The sequence below is a fragment of the Podarcis melisellensis genome (genome assembly GCF_964234715.1).
Source record: "Podarcis melisellensis genome assembly, chromosome: 11".
NCBI lineage: Eukaryota > Metazoa > Chordata > Lepidosauria > Squamata > Lacertidae > Podarcis > Podarcis melisellensis.
The window spans coordinates 19907826-19932264 of NC_138543.1; the positions used below are offsets into that span (position 1 = coordinate 19907826).

Genomic DNA, 24439 nt, shown 5'->3' on the forward strand with positions numbered 1-24439 from the left:
ATATGGACTGCAATATTCAGCTTGTCAAACAAGACAGGTTTTATGGAGATGAAACTTAATCTTCCAATAATCTGCATCACTGATTTTATGTTTTTACCGCCCACCTTCCCTTCCAAGAACCTCACGATGCCAAGTCACAACAACTCTGAGGGGTAGCTTAGATGAGAATGACTAGCCCAGGGTCACCCAGTGAGTTTCACGACTCCTATTTTTTGTATGTTTGGGTTTTTTCCTCCTCATTTCCCTCAGCCCTTGCTTTGTATAACATTCCTGCCTGATGAAGAACACTGGAGAACTTGAAACCTTGCTGGCTATTTTGTGACATTTGGTTGGTCCCAATGAAGGGACTGCGGATTTGGGTGGTGGTGGTTTTTTAAAACTTATGAACAGATGCAGATGCCTTTGTTTATATGCCTGGGAGACAACATACTGAGTGGAATATACAGTGGTACCTTGGGTTAAATACTTAATTCATTCTGGAGGTCTGATCTTAACCTGAAACTGTTCTTAACCTGAAGCACCACTTTAGCTAATGGGGCCTCCTGCTGCCGCCATGCCACCGGAGCACGATTTCTGTTGTTATCTGGAAGCAAAGTTCTTAACCTGAAGCACTATTTCTGGGTTAGTGGAGTCTGTAACCTGAAGCATATGTAACCTGAAGCATATGTAACCCGAGTTACCACTGTATAACCAGAGATTATTTTCTACCACCTGAATTGGGATTCTGCATCCTTTGTTGGAAGCCGTCCAGAGTGGCTCGGGAAGCCCAGAGTGGCTAGGGGTATAAATAAATTATTATTATTATCATCATCATCATCATTACTACTACTACTACTGAGGGATTACATGCCCTCCAATGACCAATACTACACAATTTGGCTTCAGATGACTTTTACCTAGTGTACTACCCACAATTAATCTCCAGCTTTGCTAATATAAATACTGCCATATTTTACTTTGCAGCTGCTTCCTGCCTAACCAGAAACTTGCACGTTTTTGCTCAAAGCATTAGACAGAGCTGGGTAACAACCAGCCTTTAGGTTTTTCCAAATGGGGATCAGCCATTGTTTTGTCATCTTAGAATATTAGGTATTACTGAATACCTGCAACTACCCAGCAGGGACTAATTCAGCCTGCAATCTTCTTTGTCAGGCTGAACTGAAATGAAGACCTCAAGGCTTCAACATCCAACCTAATTTCTGCACTAACTCCATTCCCAGCGTCCCCAACTGTTGCTATGTGCAATTTCTAGCCTGCTCATTGCTTTGTGGGATTATCGGTACTAATAAAGGTACTGCCCAATGTTCTTATGAACAAGTATGAATACATTTGCTAGTTTAAAATTCTGTCTACTAGATCATGAGATCAGTTCAGATTAACCAGCCTCCTCAATAACACCCTTTCGTATCAAGTTTTTAATCCCTTCCAACACAGCTTCTCTAATTTCGAACAGTAAACAACATAGCTTCTGATCTGCAGGTATCACATACTGTTCAGTTTAATTTTAAGAACAAAAGCCAAGTTTCCCCTCACACTGGTGCTCTGATGCGGCTGAAACTGTGTTTGTCCTGCAGCAGCAGCACTTGACTGAGGAGGGATGTGTCCCTCAACTATACATTCAATGCATCAAATACACATCTGCCAAGAATAGGAGTGCCATGAAGAACGATACAGAACTCTTCTAGGTGCACGAGAGGAGCAAAAGGTCGCTTTTTACAGGTAAACAATCACACTGGGGAATCTGATTCTTCAGTTACTAAGCCAAAATTATGATTGGTGTGCTCAATAGCATAAATTAATGCAAAGAAACCAATTCAGGTAATATAGAAATTCCTGAGCTAATATTCAGCATTCATTCCATATCCTTTGGTAACCTTGCAGCTGTAGCAAAAATATTAACAGCAAACTTAAAAAAAATAAAATAATGCAAGGTGTGTGACTATTCCTGTCCACACTCAAAATAATAACACCGGGTACTATAACTATGTGTGATTTCTAATTAGACTGACTACGATGATATACTTCAGCAAAATGTCCTCTCTTTTTTACAATTAGTACATTGAACCAGCTTAGCAGGATATCCTGTATAACTTGCAAGGTACTGCGAAGGCCTACAGTGAAAATGTATTCTCACTAAAAACACTGCCTTTGCTGAAGTAACCGTTTTCAACCAGCTTGCTTTATAACTCGCCATCTGCTTTATACTGGAACTTCCCTCCCCACACCCGCTTTTATTGGAAAGGCATTAGATGGTTTCTCAATCAGATGGTCTCTAGTTTCATCTGCCACATATCTGAAGCACGTTTCCTTGCTTCAGGGATCACTTATCATTATCTGCAAACAAGAGTTTGCAAAAGTCCAGATCCAAACTGAAAACGTAATTGGCTTTAAAAAAAAAAATGTTGCAATAAGGTTCCATGGCAGAAGAGGCAGCCTAATCACCAATGTCCAATAGCCAATATGCAAGGCAAGAATAAGTCACAAACAGTACAGAAGTAACCATGAAAGCAGAACTGAGCGACAAGCACCTAGGCTTAAGGGAAAAGCCCATTGCTACTTCCCGCTTCTGTTTATAGTCGGCTTTCACTCATATTCCCAGCTGTTCTAAAAAGTTACACTCCCTACAAAATCACTACACAGCATCACTGGTATCTCAGGGGAACGGCAGAGAAAGATCAAAGCTGCAATAAGATTTGAAGATTGTACCAAAACAGTCACTTCTACATACAAAGTGTGTGTTTGTTTGTTTGTTTGTTTGTGTGTGTGTGCGTGCGCGCGCACACACACACACACACACACACCCCACTTTAAGACCTCTGCATTTTATAAGAAACGAACTGAAGATTCAGAAATTGCCAGGAACAACCTAAAGCCTAACACTGTCAGTGCTGCTGTCTGCAATAATCACATCTTCCCACCTTGTAGGTACCCATGCATTTTCTGAAATTCCAAGATTTATGAGGATACGCGTTGTCTGCCCTCCTTGAAAGGAAAGGAAAGGCAAATTTCCAGCAGAGAAGGGGCAGAGAGCACAGATATAGGATACAGATAAAATTATACTTCCTGGTGTGCACTACTGGTTTAAAAAGGCTGTCGACAGGTATGGCAAAGTTAGCAAGCTGAAACGTTTTCAGAAGGCAGAACCCTGTGGACAGACTTGAAAGGGCCAATATAGCATTTGATTAGAACAGACTGGGGAAAAAGTTTTCAGTTTGAAAAGAACAGTAATTTTAGTTTATAAATCTCAGTGGCATGTTTATGCTTTGATTTTTATCAGGCTGCTATAAAGCAGGGCTAGATAAGAGTCCACAAGAGAAAGAAATCATAAAATAAATCTACAGCAAGTTTGTATTTTACATTTCAGTATCATTTGATTTTGCTTAAATTAAAGATTGTCAAGAAGATTCTGTAAATTCCTTTAATAGGTTTGTTTTGCACAATCACACTTTTCAAAGGAAAGAATTTGTGTGGGAGTCCACTGAAATGCATCAAATCGCACAGCGTGGTGGATTTCATCTTCTGGCAGGTTTCACTAGATACATGTTTTAGGAGGCAACATGACCAATACAGACTACAGCATACTACTATTTTTTTTTAAAGAATGTAACAGATACTGTATTCACATAATCAAAAAGAGTCTTTAGGCACCTTAAAGACGAACACAATTATGAGTTTTCAGGGTGCCACAAAACTCTTCATACATTTTGCTTCAACAGACAGCTTTCCCTCTAGAAGATATTCACGTAGTGATATAGGGATCACACAACAGCACCTCATCCTCTTCTCTGCAACTATTTGTGCACCTTGAAAATTTGCTGGGGGGCACTAGGGGTGTCTGTGGGAGCTGCCAGAGAACAGGATGGTACTGTCTCATTGCAAGAGTTAAAGTCACAATGTTGGTTCATTTGGGTTATGGTACTGTCTCATTGCAAGAGTTAAAGTCACAATGTTGGATTCTGTCCAGGCCTTCTCGGTGATGGCCCCCGCCCTGTGGAACACCCTCCCATCAGATGTCAAGGAAATAAACAACTATCTGACTTTTAGAAGACACCTGAAGGCAGCCCTATTTAGGCAAGCTTTTAATGTCTGATGTTTTATTGTATTTTTAATACTTTGTTGAAAGCCACCCAGAGTGGCTGGGGAAACCCAGCCGGATGGGCGGGGTATAAATAATAAATTACTATTATTATTTATTATGTCCACAGTTACTCTTCATATTTTCAAAAGAGATGAAAATTTACGTAGGATGAACAGAAGAGTACAATTATTCAATGGATACAGATCTCATTTTTTTGCTGTTCAAAATGTAGAAAATCTAAAGGGCTCAAATCTGGAAAATTTGCTGTCACTGGAATTAACAAAGGTCTAACGTAGTGCTGCTCTGGTTCGCCAGAAGCGGCTTAGTCATGCTGGCCACATGACCCAGAAGCTGTACTCCGGCTTCCTCAGCCAATAAAGCAAGATGAGCACCGCAGCCCCAGAGTCGGCCACAACTGGACCTAATGGTCAGGGGTCCCTGTACCTTTACCTAACATAGCCATTATTCATTTGTTGTCAAACTGATGTTGCAGGATGGTACGAATAAATCTAAAGTACATGGAAGTTGTTGAGGGGGGGAGCAGCATTCGGTTCACCAGGTTTTAGAAGAGAAAGGCTTACTTCCAGGATTTTACACAGCCTTTACTTTACACATTCCTCTTTTTTTGGGGGGGGGGAGAGCAGGACATTCAAAGCCTTTTACAGCACAGTTCAATACATGTCTACTCTGACGGAAGTCAGAAGGAAAGATAAACAGGACTCACTACCAGGGAAGCAGGCATACAACTGCAACTTTATGTGGCCAAAATCCTGAAATGACATCTACTAGTCCACTTAATACGCGCTGTGTCAGCATAGCTCTTTTATTTACATGCAGGATACAATGAACTACAGTGGTACCTCTGGTTATGGATTTAATTCATTTCAATGTGCCATGCGCACCCTGTAAAACCCGCAACTAGAGGTGCTGCTTCTGCGCACACGTGTGGCGCAGCCATAACCCAAAGATTCTGCAACCTGGAGGTTACGCAATAATCTAATAGCCATTAAGAAGCAGGAGGGGGTTTACTGTTCATGTTTTTATTATATGTTTTGTGTTTTTATGTTGTGAACCTCCCCAAGATCTACAGATGAAGGACGGTAAACAAATTTAATAATCAATCAATCAATATCTCTTTTCAGACTTCCAGTATAATAGTCAATTGATCCACACTATCCATCCATCCATAGTTTAAAAGCTTAAAAAGAACTTTCAAAATATATCTTCGGTTGAAATAGTGGCAATTGAGGAAATAAACACAGTCATTACGACAAAAAGTTAAGACTGCAATCCTATGCACACTTTCACAGAAATATGTTCCATTTAACACAGTGGGGCTTTCTTCCAAGCAAACATGCACCAAATTGCACTGAAAGGGAAAATTTATGGCACAGTAACAACAGTAAGCGGGAATGAAGGGAGACGCTTAAAAAAAAAAAAAGGAAAGAAGAGCCAGTAAGATACATTTTGCAAAGACAATGTTTCTCATCCAGAGTGTTTCCAATTTGAAACTCTTCCCACAAATAGTGCACCCTCTGCAAACAGAATCTAATCCAATTTTTTTGTAAAATAAATTATCCTTTGTTGTCAAGGCAATTTCATGGCAGCACCCTGGGAAGACGGATTAAATATAAACTCAAAGCAAAATGGAATTTTTATTTTATGATAAATATAATCTACCAGAAGTGATTAGATCTGAATTTACCAAAATCTGACATAACAACAGAAATCTCTTAACACTAGAGCATTAACCGTAAGCGGTGAGTCCTCACAGTTTAATCTGTTCATTTCCTTATACTCACTTCGTAAGTGTTGCTTTTTTCTATTTTTCCAGCAAGGAATGTTTTTAAAAACTCTGCGCTTATTTTTTCCAGCAAGCAGACAGATCACACAATAGCATGCACTGGCAAGAAAACTGTTTCCGCTCCTAACTATTCCAGCACAGGGCAGACTTAAAGAAGAAAGCCATGCTAGACATCATTTTCACCACAGGAAATCAGCACCCCTGTAGAAAGTTGCCAGTCTCCTGGCCATAGCATGAAGCGGAACTAACTGTACAAGTAAGGTGATAGTGGGGCAAGTTCCCATGTCTGTGCTCTACATCAGCAGTGGCCACCAGTGAAGACGGGGAAGCTAATAGCACCGACTCACTTGGCAAGCTGGTGGGAAACTGATCGCAGGGATCAAGCCCACTTTGAAGTGAGAGAGAGAAGGGGCAGAGAGAAGGGGGAAGAAGGAAGGAGACAGGCAGCCCTGGGAGATGAATGATGATGAATGACGACTATCCAGCACTTCAACAAAAAGAGTTGCACCTTATCAAGTTACACACTTCATTCTCCTCCCATTGATGGAATATGCCTTAAGATGTAGGAACCCGTAAGGAAATGGAATATTAAATTATCTCCGAATAGTCATTTATTGGAAATTTCTTTTAAAATTATGTCTAGATGGTATCTGACCACATGATGGGATTAAAAGAATGATGGGTTTTACAAATGGATTTAATGTACTCTTCTTTTGTATCTCTGTATCTTGTATTTTATTTTTATTTATTTCTTTTTTGTACACCACCACAATCTTTTTGAATGGTGGGCAGTTTATATATTATTTAATGGGGGGGAATCAGTATCTAATACCCTGCATTTAAAAGCTAACGAAACATATGGAATCAGTGACTGCACACATCAGCTCTCAGAACTCAGTACTGCTGCCATGATCCAGATAAGGCCTACATGGGCATAACACAGTTTGGCTTTGCTATTTGCTTCACAAGATTTCTGTTGCCAAAGAGACAAGCTGCTTTTTATACTGAAGAGTGGCTTGTCTCTTCCGCACTGGAAACATCTGTGGCCAAAAGCAGCACACACTGCAAACACTGTTTAACACTGCAAACTTTCTTGGTTCCCATACTGGAACAATAAGCAAAAAAATGGTAACATATCTCTGTGGCTTCTTTTGAGGAGTCCAGGCTAATAAGAAATCCCTTAGGTACGTAGTCCACTGGGATTCCTTAAAAAGGGGCAATAAAGTTTCCACTGATGAAAAAAGCATTGCATTGATTTAAAAAGCATTAAAATGAGCAGGCAGGTATAACAGAACCGTATTGTTGTATGTAGATTAGAAAGGTAAACACTGTTTCCCACCACAACTAACTTCACAACTAATTCAACAATGTTATTTGAGGGAGGGGGAAAAAAGCATTCAATGTGTCAAAGAAACACAGACACTTGGAAGAGCACTACTGCCCTCTAGCGAGCCAATGCAACACACATTTCGGTCAATAAATAGCTAACCACCAACTACTATTAGTAAAATCAGATTTTGAAGTCGTTGCTTTCCTCAGCAAATACATACATACATACATACATAAATAAATAAATAAATAAATGTATGACAGCATAGCTTTAAAAGAGGAAGAGGAAGAGGAAGCTGAGAAGGATTAGAAGAAAAAAGGCGCAAGTGTTTCATCGCACTTGAAAGCAAGATTTTATACATTCCTCAAAATAAATAATTCAGAGCATTCATTTAATAAGGGGGCATACTTTTACAAAAGGCTCTTCATAGTTCAAGTTTATTTCAGTTGGTTTTTATTAAGATTCAAGATGCAGAAAGTTATTCATGTCTGCAAACATACGGAGGACTGAAAAACTGCCTGCAAAAGAACAAGTGTATTATATGCCATCAGAGCTCCACGTAGTCAGCCAAAGCTCATGGTTGCCACAGTTCCTACCCTTCTCCCAAGGAGGGGGGGTGCCTGCCCAAGATCATGTGACCATCTCTCAAGAGTCCACATGACTGCAAAGTCAAGACTGCACATTCGCCTCAAACAGGCAAGAGGAACAGGGTGTATGTTGTTACCATGGCACTAAGTCTTCCAAGGGTTCAGAAAGCAGAAAGATGCTCCTCTGCTTACCACACCTCTTCTTAAGAGTTCAGTACAAAGGACTGGAAGAGAGGGACCTCTCACTGTGCCTTGGGAAAGGGTGGAGTACGACATACTGCCTCACTCCTTTCTAAGCACATTCGAATCAGCATGACACCTACTGGCTGAGGGAAAGGGCAAGGAAACTTTCCAGAACAATAATAAAAAACACTTTATTTTAAAAGGAACTCCTACGTCAAGTGAAAAATTTATACAGCAAGAGATTATCTGCTTAACTGGAGGTAAATCTGCAAGTTGGGGCACTATTAATCTAGAATCCTGTTTATAATCCGTATAGGAAAAGTGATAAGGATTACCAGGTCCCATTTCTCTGGGAAGGGAACTCACAGGATCCTTTTAAAATGATGGGCTTGAGTACAAAACGTTACACATCATGTCTCTGCAAGGGGCAAGTTGTACCAGCATCCATTTCAATAGGCTATAAGAGAGCTTTGCAAAGCCACAGGCTGCTTTCCAAAAAGCTGTGTTCCACTTTTTGCTGTGAACGCTCATAATGGTGGAGGGAAACTGTTGCTAGAGGGGCTATTCTGGAAGAAATCTCCCCACTTCTAACAGGGAGATCACAGAGGATGGCAATAGGCATTTTTCCTAGGATTGGTCCTGTGGCATCCCATAAGGTCAAAAGACGGGACTGTGCTGAGCTCTAGAGTTCAGCATCAGGATGATGCTAAGAACACGCAATATGCCATTTCATTTTACAGAAGTCCTGAATATGTGGGTAATGATGGTTGACTATTTTGGGAAAGGGTCATAAAGGACAGAAAAGGAGACAGAAACATCAGTAATAAGTGGTTCTCATTCCCCAAACACAAATTCAGCTGCACAGATTGGTACGGTTTATATTTCTAAATTGAAGCTCATTGTAATGGGTATCGACTATTATCTCAAATGTGCTGAGTGCTCTTTAGGATTGTGTAATCTTTGTATTATGGTTAAGATATTGTAGTATTTATTTTATTTATTTGTACTTAACCTTGGAGGCAGTGATGCATCCATTCCAGAAGAGGACTTTCCTGGACTCAGAAGTGCCCACTATTGTTCAGTGGCAAATGTCCCCTTTTGGGGCAAGGTGTGTGTGTGTGTGTCCAGTTTCAAGCATGTTTGGAGGACACTGAATATCTGGATCGGTTTTGGGATTCAGGCCAATTCAGGACACTGAAATTGCCTTAGTTGTTGAGGCTGACGGCATTTGTTGGGGGGGATGGGGGGAGTGTCAACTTTCTCTTTCTTCTTGACCCCTCAGCAGCTTTCGAGACTACAGACCATGGTATTCTTCTGAAGAGGCTCAAGAAGGTGAGAGTTCTGTGATTCAATCAACAATCAGCGCCATTCATAATATTTATTAAAAAGGTATTTTGAACTGCTGCAACGGTTGAGTTGGATGGTTAAGGGTATACTCTTTAGATTTACTGGTGATCTGAAAATGGCAATGTAAATAAATATTATATGTAATGGTTTTGATGCATCTTCCACCTTAATGACCCAAAGAAAGCCCTGATACAGTAATTCACTACAAAAACAAGAGAAGAGTTTCCCTGCATGAGAGACATATAAGAATCATGAAACCCAGATCATTCGGCAGGGCAATACCTCAGCAGCTCTACACACCAAGGCCTATTTAAATTTGTTACCTATATTTGATATCAGAAAACTGGAGCCAACTGAATCATCACCAGCAGCAATGCAGCAATGGCTATGAGATGAGGCTTCTTACCTTTGAATCTTCGTTGCTCATTCCAAGTTCTAAAACAGCTTGAGGAGATTTTTGTTTTGCTTGGGTTGATTGAGCCATCTGAAGGTTAAGCTGCCATCCAACAGACTCAAGCTAGGAAACACAAATGCAAATTAAAATAAGATGTGCCACAACCACCCAGGTAACCAATGTTTTAGCTTTCAAGGCTGGTGCTATCACACCCTAAGCAAATGCAGACAGCCTACAGACAGCAAAAAACACACTTCTAGAAACTTTACTCAGTTCTTCTTTAACCTAAAGCCTGGCTCGTTTTCACTGCAATTATATGAAGTAACAGATAAGGCTTATTCTAGGACAATCACCCTATTCATGAGGATAGACTTTAAGCACCCTAAAAGTATGCAATTGTGATTAAAACCACAAACCACAAATGATGCTTGCTAGTTCCTAGTTCTCAAAGGTATTAACTGTGAGAGCTGCAAAGATAAAAAGTGCCTGTGCTGGAGAGGCTACAATGTGAAAACAGGGCCTTCTCAAATCAGCCAAACTGCTCCCTATGTGCATTCAGTCAAAGCTACTGGCTTCTAGCAATGAGGTGCACACTGGTGGTGCTGTGGTCTAAACCACTGAGACTCTTGGGCTTGCTGATCAGAAGGTCAGCTGTTCAAATCCACGTGACAGGGGAGCTCCCGATGCTCTGTCTCAGCTTCTGCCAAGCTAGCAGTTCGAAAGCATGCCAGTGCAAGTAGATAAATAGGTACCACTGTGGTGGGAAGGTAAACAGCATTTCCGTGCGCTCTGGCACTCATCAAGGTGTCCCGTTGTGCCAGAATCAGTTTAGTCATGACCCAGAAAGCTGTCTGTGGACAAACGGTGGCTCCCTCAGCCTGAAAGCTAGATGAGCGCTGCAACCCCATAGTCACCTTTGACTGGGCTTAATTGTCCAGGGGTCCTTTACCTTTACCTTTATTCTAGCAATGAAAATATATTTATAGATCCCTGACTGGTCAGCCATTTTTTTGTTTGCCGAGCTAAGCGCATGATTCAAAAGCCGTTTCCTTGAGCAGATCAAAATGCAAGCCTGAAGGCAAAGTTGCAAACTTTAACATGATGTACCGATTTGTAAACCTAAGGATTTTTCTGTGTTTTCTGTAAGCAAGTATCACATGGCAAACACCATTGTTATTTTTACAGGAAACAAAAACTTCCAGGATTTATAGAGAGAGATATATAGATATACATGATATAGATATAGACCTATTTAAAAGGGAGGGGAAACTGGTATTATTTGCTGGGCCATATTTATTGTTTCCATCAAGTGCTATAAAGTTCAAAAGGGAGATTTTTATTCTCTGGGTGAGTATGAATAAAACAGAAACAGTAGGCCAGAATATGTGGGTAGAGAATTCTGGATTCCCATTACAATATTAACCATCCCTTAGACAATTTTGATTATATGAGCAAGTGGTACTACTGGTAGCTGCAAACAGTATTTTCCTAAATGAGTTATCGTAATCTCTCAGAATCCGTTTGGCCCCAGAGGATCCTGGCTCATTGTCTAAAAGGCAACTGGGTCCTCATAGCCATACTGTTCCACAATTCTATTCTTATGTAAATACTTGAAAGCCAGGCTATTTATAAACGTTTTCATTCATATATCACATTTATTTAAATGTGCGGCTTCCACAGGGGAAAATCAAACAAGAACACCATATGGTGTACCAGTTTAAATACTGTAAATCAGGATATTTAAAGCTTCAAATTTGCTAAAAGTTTGAGATAGAATTGATAACTTTTTTAAAAAAAGCTAGGCTTAGACTTTCAGTGAAAAGTTACCAGTGTAGCCCTGGGGCTTCCACTATATGAGAAATAAAACATTTGACCTTATTAATGTTAATATATCTCTGTTTTACAAGTATAGTTGTCTCCTATAGAAATAAGGAGATGAAAGATGGAATGTTCTTGTCAGAACAAGACTTCATACAAAGGTATTAGTGTCACATAATCATTTTCCCATCCTGGTTTTAGTGATCTCAAAACATGTTTCATTTCTGACACACAAGCCACAATATATCTTGCGCACATGTCATTGTAAACCATAATGAAAGTTTATAATGAATGCACAGATATTGGCCACTTTGCTCACAGAAGAAACAAGCCATGATCCCCGAGTTAACATTATGTCCAACCCAGAGACCATGGTTTGTTTTGCTCCAAACAAACCACATCAATAGCAAAGGTTTTTTATTCACTTACTGACTCTGTGGTTTGAGCAGGTTTAAAGAATTGTTGTTTTATGAATATTTTGCTGTGAATCACCCTAAGGTCCCTTGGTGGAAGAGAAATTCATAAATACAAACAACAACAACGATTCCTTTTGTGGCATAAACAATTCCACACGTTTATCAGCTATTTCAGAAGCTCTTCGACTGCATCATGCTGGCTCCCTTTTCTACCATCCCCAACTCATGAAATGTGATGTTGTGTCAATTCAGTGGTACCCTGGGTTACAGGCGCTTCATGGTAATACGCTTCAGGTTACATACGCTTCATGTTACAGACTCCACTAACCCATAAATAGTACCTCAGGTTAAGAACTTTGCTTCAGGGTGAGAAAAGAAATTGTGCTCCGGCGGCGTGGCAGCAGCGGGAGGCCCCATTAGCTAAAGTGGTGCTTCAGGTTAAGAACAAATTAAGTACTTAACCTGAGGTACCACTGTACACCATGCAAGCATTGCTGTGCATGGAACACAGGTTTTCCTCACAACTACACTTTCTTTGACGTATGGTTATTTTACCACAATGGCATTGAAAACTATTAGAAAAAAATATATATTCAGATTTAACGCACACTTTAAAAAATATCACAAATTACACTGCAGATTAACAGAGTTAGCAAGCAAAGGAAAACACAAGTAACCTTTTCATAGATTGGATAGTCTGATTTTCCAGTGCAATTCAAGTGGAGTTTTCACCCCACATTTCTAGAAGTACAGCTATGCTTTCAAAATCTTTGATTAATGTACCATATGCTGCCTGGGGCTTCAGAATGGCTTACCTATTTATTTTATTGAAAGGAAGATTGAATATAATAGAGTCCATCCAATTCTGACTGTTAAGAGTACATGATATATGATCGCAATAAAATGGGACAAGGCATATAGGCATAGAGAAGTGGGTTACTTAACACATGCTGAGAATTAAGGAACCCTCCAAGTAAGCAAAATTATTTTTTACAGAGATTTGCTTTTGAAAAAAATGTTATACAACAATATATTGTTACATACAGCAGGTCTCTTACCAAACACAAGTTTTAAGGCTGGGGCTTTATTTTTTGAATGTGTGCGTGCAAAATTATCACACCTAATATGTAGAATTACACAGTTCAAAATCATTTCCCAGAAGCAATAACTTATCAGACAGTGGATAAGTATTCCATTAGAATGGGAGAGGGCTGACTTCATTCTTGAGTGGTCTATGTCCCTCCCCACTTTAAAGACTCCCCATGGTCCACCAATGTGTTTCGAATTTACACAACAAAAAACCACATACACAATCTCTTTAACAGCCAACAGTATTCCAACCATACACTCTTAAGAACAAGGTATTTGCAAGATCAGACCAAATTCTACATAGTTCTCTTTGGAGGAATCCCAACACGGACACAGACTATGCAGCTCACTAGAAACTGGCCAGCAGGCTGCTTTCTGCAAGTACCATCAATCACCATCATCATTATTATTATATTTATACCCTGCCTTCTTCCCTGCCAGGACTCAAGACTGCTTACCGATAAAATCAAGAACTGCTCAAAACAAAAACAATAATTAAAAGGCAATTAAACATTGATAGAAATAAAACTATATCCATATGCAGTGAGTAACCCTTCATTAAGCAATGGCACTCTTTAATGAGGGCACTCAATAACCTCACAGTATCTAAATTAGAGGTGCTTGAAAAAATCTGCGACTCTACTAACATATATAACAGATGACAAAACAGTTTTAAAGCAAACTTGTACAAAGTCATAAAAACAGTTGACTAGAAAGATCTACCCTTTCCTTCCTCCACCGCCCTGTGCCATGAACCATTTTCATTACTGCAGTTCGCACAATATTTTGTTTTATTTAGGAACAACAGCCCACCACTTCAGCAGATAACCTCAACCAAGTGTGCAGCGCAGCAGCTAAAAGAATGAACTGCGAATCAGTCTCTGCTTTGAATCTTATCTCTGCCTTAGGCCACCCCATCTCGCTCTGCCTTCATTTCCCCAACTACGCTATGAGGGATAGTAATATCAACCTATTTTACAGGGTTGCCGTAAAGAATACACCTGTTAGAGCTTTCCCTGAACACTTGAAAGCTACTTCCAGTTCAGCAAGCATTTTTTGTGAACTGGGATCCCTAAATACTAATTACGGGCACCTATGTTTTGCATGGGGGTACCCTACACAAACAAAAGGGACGCTGGTGGCGCTGTGGGTTAAACCACAGAGCCTAGGACTTGCCGATCAGAAGGTCGGTGGTTCAAATCCCCGCGATGGGGTGAGCTCCCGCTGCTCGGTCCCTGCTCCTGCCAACCTAGCAGTTCGAAAGCACGTCAAAGTGCAAGTAGATAAATAGGTACGTCAAAGTGCAAGTAGATAAATAGGTACCGCTCCGGCGGGAAGGTAAACGGAGTTTCCGTGTGCTGCTCTGGTTCGCCAGAAGCGGCTTTGTCATGCTGGCCACATGACCGGGAAGTTGTCTGTGGACAAATGCCGGCTCCCTCGGCCAGGAAAGCGAGATGAGCGCCGCAACCCCAGAGTCGGCCACGACTGGATCTAATGGTCAGGGGTCCCTTTACCTTTTTACCCTACACAAACACACTTTATAGTCACATTCTTGGCCTACACAGTCCTCTTTTTGATACATAAATTTCAATTCAGTTTATATATTCCTCCCAATCCCATCCCCCCCCCAAACCTGACAGAGTACAGCACTGGCTCAAACTAGAAAAACCTGCATTTGTTTCTTCTTAAATAGCAGGCAAAGTGGAGGGCTGTTAGGGTTAATTTCTCCCTCAGGATCCTGATTAGAATCCCTTCCTCTAGGTGTTATTTGACCTTGCATGGAAGCTGCTATTGGCAGAAATGCTTGTTTCCAGCACCGAAAAGTCACACTTGCATAAATTTCTTATTTGTGCTCCAATTTTAAGCTAAGGAATCTGCGCGTGAAGGATTCATGCTCCCAAGAGGCGGGAACAGGTGAAGAGACTGAGGAGTGAGAAAGAGACTGCAGACAGGTTAGATGATGCATTTAAAAATGAACTTAATGTGATTTATAACAGTGTTAAAACAGCCTCTGTAGTAATGACAAAGGTGACAAAGCCCAACATCGTTTTAGGAATCAAGCTAAAAAGAGGACGATAAGCATCGTTAAACATTAGCGCAGGAGGATCTTTAAACAGACAGTGGCTCTAAGCTCCTGAAAAGAGGACATTGCCAGAAAAAATATGGGAAGCTACGAATCACCTGCTCTTCAGCAAATGTTTCTCGTTTTCAGCAAAAAGGGATTCTTCCAAAAGAGAGCCTTCTACTGGACCTTTTTCACTACTCTATGTCCTATTTTTCTTTTTCTTTTCTTTGTTTTTGAAATATTTTTTATTAGTTTTTATAATTACAAAGTGGTAACAAAAATTCTTTATATAATCAAGCCATGAGATTCTCTGAATCTCGTGACTTCCCCCCGTCCCTTACATGGGTCCTAATAACAATTTTTTACCAATAATCTACATATCAATATATTCTCCATACTTCTCATAAGTGTAAGTTATACATAAAACCCGTTACTTTACAAGTGGTTATTAAAGTCCAGCTAACGTTTTGATTTGCTTACAGTGTTCTCTTGGGGAGATTAATTTTCCCCATTCTTTTTTGTATGTCCTATTTTTCAAACACTCATTAAAACTACTAGCCCATATTTAAAGAAAACTCAGCAATGAATTTTTGTCCTTCCTCTGGGAATGGACTGGCATTCTCTGCGTCAAAAGCATCTCTGGAAACTGGGATACCACTAGAGCCAGTGGCTACATATGCATTAAACACCAATCTTGAAGCATCTCATCTGAGCAGTAGCAAGCTTCTTCCGGACATGGAGCCCAGACTCAAACTGTTGCAGCTGCTTAAACCAATCACATCACATTTGGTGGCTATGGTGCAGCCACTGGGCCACTCAGTACCCCATTCCTAGGAATGTATAAGGTTTCTTAGTGCCTGGCTACGTGCAACGATGGGCATGGAGAAAGGGAGAGGACTTGGGATCCAACACATCATCATGTCAAGAAAAGAACTGTGAGCAAATCTGAGCCTATAAAGCAGTGCTTCCCAGCTGGTGGTCCTTGAACCCCAGAAGGTTCATTTAGGCCACCCAGCGGGTCTGTGGTTCTAATCACCTAACAAAAACTACCATAGAGATATCAACATTTTCAAAAGTAGGGGGTCCATGGCTTGGCTTTTGAAAAGCAGAGGTCCACAGTACTTAGCTAATTGGGAACCACTGCTATAAAGCATAATATGGGCTGGTTTCATTCACTTAACTTTTGTGGATTTTTGTTTCGGGTGTCAACCTTCAGCAGGTTAGCAGTAGAATTTTGCCAGCATAATATATATATATAGCATAATATATATATATAGCATAATATATATATATATAGTTAAAGCTGTAGAATCATCTTTTGATGAATTTTTCTTCTTCTTTTTTTAAAAAAAGAAAAGATTGCTAACACAGCAATAGTATAAGCACAATGAAAAAAGAGCAACCGCAAAGTTATGGCACGGTAATAAATCTCGTATTGATCTCTGTTATAATCAACTATCAGTCAGAGCACACCAGTCCCTCATTATGTCATCCCTTGAGCACAAAAGAAAAATAAAACTAAACGTTTATTTTTATATTAGATCTAGCCATGTATCTGGATCTACTTCTAATAGTTCTGCTCCTTCTGGCATTAGCAGTACCCCTAACCAAGCTGTTAATGTGAACACTCATGCTTTGAATTTATTCCAGTTAATTTCAAGGCAGCTTCTAACACATTGCTTCCAAACAGCTACAGGCAGACAGAGATTTTAATCTATGTTAAATACCTGTACAAGAAGCCATTTGAAGCCAATAACTTCTTCCACCTCCCTCCACCCACCCACAGAACACAAAATGAAGGCAGTGAGAATGAATATCGTCCTGTGTTCTATCCATGCAAATGAGCAAAGGTTAATGTACATTTAAGTCAGGGTTCAACAACCTAAGCCCCATGGGGGTCGTTTAACCGGCCCATGGACCCCTGCCGCCCACTCGGTCAGCTCCTGTGCGCTGTGCTAAACCAGCGCGGAGCAGAGCGGGGACCACCGTCCGCGATGCTGGCAGGCTTCCCATTGGCTGCAGGAAGATCCCGCAGCCAATGGGAAGCTGGGCACGCCTCCTCCGTGCCAGAAGGAGCGCTGGAAATAGTGTTTGCACATGCGTGCACGCGCACTTCAGCCCACCGTTGCGTCTGCGGGACCGTGAACCGGCCCAAGTCACAAAAACTTTGCCGACCCGATTTAAGTTATTGAGGGACTGTACCAATTGTGGAAATACAAATCAAAAAGCAGAGGCATGGTGTGGCGTTTGCCCTCCTAGGTGTGTGACATCATATTGGGGTCATAAGGAAAGGGTTAACTAATTGTAAAATGACTAACCAATGGGAACCCAAGGGGCGGGGTTAATTGTGTATAAGGTTTAAGCACAGAGGTTTTTTTTGAGGAGAAGGAAGTTAGAGTTAGGGTGGTTGCGAAGACAGTCTGGAGTTAGAAGAGACAAAAAGGATAAGAGTCAGTCAAACAGTTGAGATAATCAGTCAGAAGGTGTTAGGAAGGTATAAGACAGTTAAGTTAAGACAGGAATATTATCTGAGAAACAATAAACTTGTTAATGTTTATAAAATAAACTTGTTTATTTGGTTCACTTTTAACAACTGTCTGGACTCAGTGTTTTACCCGAGAGTAACGGGTTGGTGGCAGTGGGGAAGCGAGCACAGTGGTGGCACAGAGATCAATAGACCATTAAAAGTCTGGGGACCCTGTGTGAGCGCCACACATGGCATCCTCCTTGTCCCAAAATATCCCTTTTCACACAACCTTTTGCCCCTAGGCCATGTATTAAACTTTGATGGGGCTCCAAACACTGCCTCTTCAAGCCCCTTTCCATATTCTCCTTCCCACCTCCTTGCCTTTTACTGAACTTGCGTCCTTTATAGTCCTAGGTTTGTTGCATTCAAACCTACACCATTTCTTCTAGCACCAGCAACCCCAAGCTCCCTTCGCAGCCCCTCCTGTCCTGGCTTATGCAACATGAAGCAAACTAAGGGCTGCTTTACACTCACAAGCATTTCCTATGCAAATACGTGGGGAGCCTAGCATGGCAAAGGCCATCTTGCAGCCAGGCGACACTCACCACGTACAGGGGAGAGATTACTGCAACTGAGCAACTACTGCAATTTCTGAGCGACAAGGGCAACACTTTTTCCATGATGCTCAAACATAGGTAGACTACAGGGCACCCAGCCCCCTGAAACTTCGGTGACAGCTCCCTTCTACTGTTTTAGAAAGCTGAGTGGCAGGGGGGGAGATGCTTCGTCTAAAAAAATTACCAGGGGAAAACGAGAAGATTTGGCTTTTGGATTTCATTAACGACTCTACTATAATCTGAGTCCTTCCTTTCAAGTTGTCACAAACCATGTGCATGTCTATCACACCAATTCAACCCGGTTCACACATATGGCATTTCCATGCAAGAACAGCTGACATGAGTCCTAAGAGCAGAAACAGCTGATGGAGCCTGCTGCAGATTGGTACTTCTCCCAGGCAATACAAGGGTAGCTCTTGTTAAAATAGCACCCAATACTAAAAAAAATCCCAAAAAACAAATGTGTCAGAGCGAAGGACGAGCTAACATTCTCCTGCCTTTTCAACTGGCTCTGACCTTCTGCCTCCCTAAAAGTGTGTAGCCTTTCAACCATCTACTGGGCTCAGGCAGCTACTCCACGGGATCAATAATAAAAGTTCATAATACAATGTTCCCCTTCCTGCCTTCTTGCCTAATGGGGTATGTAAGAGCATTTAAAGAAGCAATCTATCCCACATAAGGCACAGAAGTAAACACAACTCTCTTGATAGAGCACCATTAGAGTAGTTTTTGCTTAAACCTTTCCAAACTCATTTGTCACCTTAATTATGCTCTTAACAGTAACAGAGGTGGTTATTTTTTTTAATAGTCCCAGGTTTTAATACTCAGTACATTCTAATTTCCTCCCATCTCCCTTATGCATCCATCTCATATGTATGTTTTTTTAACTGTACATGAATGAAAACTGTAAACAATCAGTACAGCGACAACCAATTAAAATAAGATGAGGCACAGCAGAGAATAAGATTCGTGGTGATACAACAGAAACGAATGCTCTGAATGTATTATTTATTAATGTATTGCGACATTAATAAATGAACAAACAAATAAATAAATAAACGCTCTGATCTTGCTACATGTACGTGTTGCCTTAAGGAAACTTGGACACACTGCCCAAGTACATTTCACAATTCAGCCAGTAACCACATCTACCGATAATACTATGCAATATGTTATTCTTAAATAAACGGTTTCATTGCCTTATTTGAATCATTTAATGCTGTACTCTCTTACACCAGCCAAGTATCTTATTCAACCAAAAAGCCAGTCACGTAAACTACTGGATTCTCTACAATGGGTTCAAAGCAAGGTTTGTTGCTGTTTTTTGAACATAATGTGTCAAACTCTCACAAATGACTCATGCATATGTATGTACACACACTAGAATGTTTACATTGCTTGGCTAGCAATAAAATCTAGGTTTTCACTATTAAAATATTTCTTTCAATTTTGGCACACACCTAGTTCTTAGCTCATATGCATCACATTCACCATTTACTGTGTACGCTTTGTCCCAATGGAAAGGTATCTTCTATGTGTTTCTGTAACTGTTACCTTCTGAGGTGACAAAGTCCTCTGTCTGAACTTTTCCACCGTCTCTGGACCTGCAGCAGCCCATGTGGTGGCAAACACTTCTGCTTTGTCGTGATCCACTTTGGAATGCTCCAACTGCTGTTGCAGAACAGTTGGCTTCAAGTTGTGATACACAGCCTGCAAAAATAATAATAAATAATAATAATAATAATAATAATAATAATAATAATAATAATAATATAATAATAATAATGCAATACACACATTTCCCTAGCTGATACGCTAGACAACATGCTAAACAACCCAAGTGATGGTAAATATTTGACACTCACAGTTCATTATTTAAGTCAAGGTGGGTATGTCCAAAATGCACAAAAAAAGTTAGCACAAAATTCACAACAGCAATGAGGGCACTGGCTGAAGGAAGAACAGAATGTTTCTAACAACAAAATATTTCTGCAACAGAAAGGATACTTTAAAGTTGTAGGAACCCTTGAAATGATTAGCTGCACATTTGTTGCAGGGCAAACCGACTTGTCTGGAAAGGCCTTGTACAATTGACACATGATATACAGTACCAGGATAAAATTCTACTTAAGTCAATGTTTAGGATCAGGATGTTGTATTACTTGTAAACCTATTTACATGCCTAATAGCCCTCCAGATGTTTTTGGCCTTCAGCTCCCATGATCCCTAGCTAGCAGGACCAGTGGTCAGGGATGCTGGGAAGTGTAGTCTCAAAACATCTGGAGGGCCGAGGTTGAGGAAGCCTACCTAAGAGGAACAAATTGCAGCTCTATTATTTCTTCCTATGCACCCATCCCAGTTAACATATGGTGTATGGTCTTCAGTCTCATGCACTACAGCACACCATTATATATACCACTGCAAGAACCAGGGAAGACTACATGTGTGACATGTGTGCACGCGCGCACACACACACACACACACAGGATTCTGAATTACAACCCCAGATAATCCCAATTTAGATCACAATCCTATGCATGTTTTCTTGGAAGGTAGGTTCCATTCTGATCAATGCAGCTTACTCGCTAATAAGCATGCAGGTACAGGAATCTTAAAGCCCGAAGAAGCAATCCCAAGTGTTTTTAATGATGCAGTACCTTAAAGGAGGATTATCCCTTATACTTTGCATCAATTTACTGAAAGTATAGAACTATAATAGAAGATACCTGTTCCAAAATGAATGCAATGGTTTCAAGGACAAGATGGAGATCTTGCTTCTCCACTGAAAAAGCAGCTTGAAGCTTTTCTTCCTCCTCTTCTGTGAAAGTACTCTCAGCCTGAAATAAAAAGATTCCCATTTACCAAAAATTAAGATACTATTTTATTCACTAGATTGATTGGTCTCATGCCTTTTCACAAACAGCATAAATGTCAATTATATTGGCAAAAGCTGTTTAACACTGAGTCAGTCCACTGGTTCACCTAGCTTATTATTATTTATACTGACAGGCAAAATCTCTCCAGAGCTTCAAACAGGAGTCACCATATTTTATATAGCTCCCTCTCCCATCTCTTCCAACTTCATCCTCTGGCTGTCATTGAACTAGCTTTCAGCCATTTTCCATGAGAGTGGAATAATAATTATTATTGGTGGTAGTAGAAGTAGTAGTAATTAAATTTATATACTACCCTATACCTGAATGTCTCAGGGTGGTTCACAAAATAAAATTGCCTGAAGGATAGCACAGCAGACCACAGCAGCATTTTTTAACTCCATCAGTGTGCCCGCAAAGCTAAGAAACCTGTGAAACATCTACTGAATGTTTTTTTTTCTGCCGGTGTTCCTCCCAGCATAAAATATTGCCCTTACAGCACTCTCAGAGGAAAGCTCCCATTAGCAGAGACACTTGGACAAGCAACTGTATTGTACTTTTCTGGAATCTATACTCAATTGTAGCCCATGGATACTACCAGCTTAAGAGATTTCACTGTGCGTTGCGCAGTCATTTTCTCTCTCTGTATACAAACCTTTAGGTGCAGCTTCTGAAGGATGCGGGAGAGCAACCGAGAGAACTTTCCCGTGTCAATAGCATTGATGAGGGACACAGCCTTTCGAACACTAGAAAAGGGGAAGAGAGGATGGCAAGAATCAGTTAAAGACAAGGGACCTGGTGGGCAAAATAAGTTTTTCTCTGCTCTTTTCATATGCTAGGAAGAGGTTTAAACAACAATGAAAAGGGCTGCCTACTTTCCCAGGCAAAGTTCCTGAATACACACGTGTTGTGGGAAAACCTTCCACAGGAGACGCAGCTGGCGAAGGAAAGAAAAGAAACAGTCTCCTGACCAGGAATTACCACTATATTTAAAATGTTTATTGAATATATGGAGGGGGGAATTGTGTACATTTGAAAACGTGGGCAGAATTAAGATAAATTTAACAATGTAAATAAGTTTTGATGGATGTAATAATGGAATACTGAATGGCTTAGTTTATACAAAATATGCAGGGATTTATGTTATGCAAAGTGAACCATGGGAAGAGAAGAAGGGAAGTCACTGAAATTTTGAGGTTGTTTAAATGAATATTCTAAAATGTAAAATAGAAAAGTTAATAAAAATTGTAGAAAAAAGACGACAGAATTACCACTTTATTCTATGCTTGAGCATAGCATTTCAGCTTCTGGGAAGCTAGAAACTAAAAATGCTGGAACTGCAAACAAAGGACTTAGAGGGGGTTATACCCAAGCAGAATTTTACATCTGGTTTTGGGCTGCCTAGTTCCTGCTTCTCAACCAGCACACCACCCTCCGCCCTGCCTAAAAGTGTGTGTCGCTGAGCTCATTGCTGCTATTTTTCTTTGGTTCGTTGCTTTACACACACCACAGGCTATTCAACAGCAAATGCTGCTGCTGTTGTTGCTTTTCCTACCACTGCACTTCTATGCGAAGAGGGGGGAATCAGCAATAGGTTTTCTTTGCAGCACAATCTGATGCACGTCTACTCGGAAACCAAGACCCGCTGAGTTCAGGAGAGTTTGCTCCCCAATAACCGTGTGCACAACAGCAACCCCGGTTGCCACGGAACTGTTCAGGCACAGGAATACCGGCAAGCCTGAAGCTGCGGAGACCCAGCCTCAGTCCCCCACTAGGTAGGTAACGCTGGTGCGGGGAAAGAACCCTGCACATGCCCAGACACCACTTTGTTTTTACTACTTTAAGCCTTGGCTTTGGAAACCGTCCCAAGGCGCCGTTTCAAGGCCTGCCCGTGTCATATTTAAAGGGAGAAACGGGGTTGTCGGCGCCTTTGGCAGACCCACAAGGGAAGACGCAGCAAAGCAGACCCTACCTGACGGTATCCGGAATAACAGTGGGCGCCGCCATCTTGGTCGCTGTCGATCATACTGTCCCCGCCCAGCCAATAGCCAGGCAGCTAAAGCCGAGAGCCAATCCCGGCTCAGGCTGCTTCGAGCTAGCTCCGCCTTTCGACTTCAACCCACAGGACTGAGGTTTAGCGTCGGAGATGCTTTCGCAAAGCGGGACGGAGAGCGGAGCGTCTCCTTCTCTGTCCGCCAGGCGGCGCAGTTCTTAGCTCGCGTATGCCAGATCACTTTACGCCAATGGGTCACTGTTTAGGAATAATAATACCCAGCAGGGGCGGATTTGGGGGACACGGTGCCCTGAGCGGGGACAAAATGTGGCGGGGCCCCCCTTGAAATATTTCTTATTTTCACAATAATTCCTTTTGGTACAATTGCTTTTCTAATGGAACTTCTCAGTAGGTACAACAAGTGCTTTTATATATTAAAATATGTCCAGGGGTGCTCTCATTTTCCTACTCACATTGAAATACTGCCCCTCAATGTGGCCAAACTTAGATTCACAAAATGTTTAGGGTGTGTGTACCCCTGTGTGTTTGCCCCCCCCCCAAAAAAAGCACTGGGTACAACACATAGGTGGTGGTTGTTATAAAAGTTGCCAGCTTTACTCTCTGCAAGAGAAAAGAAGGTTCCTAGGATCTGTATTCCTTTGGAGAACTGAGACACGGCAGGGTCTGCCGTAGCTTTAAGAAATATGGTTTATTCACCTATTTGCACCTTCAGTCTGCACGGAGGGAATCCAGATCTTACAACACGGTCATTTCAAGAGGGCACTATTCAATTTCAGAAGCCTTTATCCATACAGATATTGTTCATCTTCATCATGAAGAAGAAGAAGAAGAAGAAGAAGAAGAAGAAGAAGAAGAAGAAGAAGAAGAAGAATTTATATCCCGCCCTCCCCAGCCAAAGCCGGGCTCAGAGCGGCTAAAACAGCAAAATGATACAACATTATAAAATCATTTCATTATAAAATCAGTTCAAATCAGATTAATGGCAACCATTGGGCTAGAGTTCTGTGAGGATTACCAAAGGAGTGGGTCAGACTGTGCCTTGGCCAAAGGCCTGGTGGAACAGCTCTGTCTTGCAGGCCCTGCGGAAAGATGTCAAGTCCTGCAGGGCCCTAGTCTCTTGTGACAGAGTGTTCCACCAGATCGGGGCCACAGCCGAAAAAGCCCTGGCTCTGGTTGAGGCCAGCCTAACCTCTCTGTAGCCTGGGACCTCCAAGATGTTTTTGTTTGAAGACCGTAAGGTCCTCCGTGGGACATACCAGGAGAGGTGGTCCCATAGTTACGAGGGTCCTAGGCATTCATCAAGGGACACGGGTGGCACTGTGGATTAAACCACAGAGCCTAGGACTTGCCGATCAGA

The 24439-nt window shown here is 41.2% G+C and overlaps 1 protein-coding gene across 2 annotated transcripts in view; it reads right to left on the minus strand.

Moving 5' to 3' along the window:
- The window catches only part of COMMD10 (COMM domain containing 10), a 54419-nt gene extending 31281 nt beyond the window's left edge, over positions 1-23138 (minus strand). The window contains exons 1-5 of one of the 2 annotated variants that reach the window (XM_081930776.1): positions 23041-23138; positions 21724-21814; positions 20922-21032; positions 19750-19905; positions 9736-9846 (exon numbers count right to left, since the gene is read on the minus strand). In XM_081930776.1, the coding sequence (XP_081786902.1) occupies positions 9736-9846; positions 19750-19905; positions 20922-21032; positions 21724-21814; positions 23041-23075 (504 nt within the window). In that variant the 5' untranslated portion in view covers positions 23076-23138. The remainder of the gene's footprint in view (positions 1-9735; positions 9847-19749; positions 19906-20921; positions 21033-21723; positions 21815-23040) is intronic. The other variant, XM_081930777.1, reaches the window with a different exon arrangement.
- Between the last annotated feature and the right edge of the window lie 1301 nt (positions 23139-24439).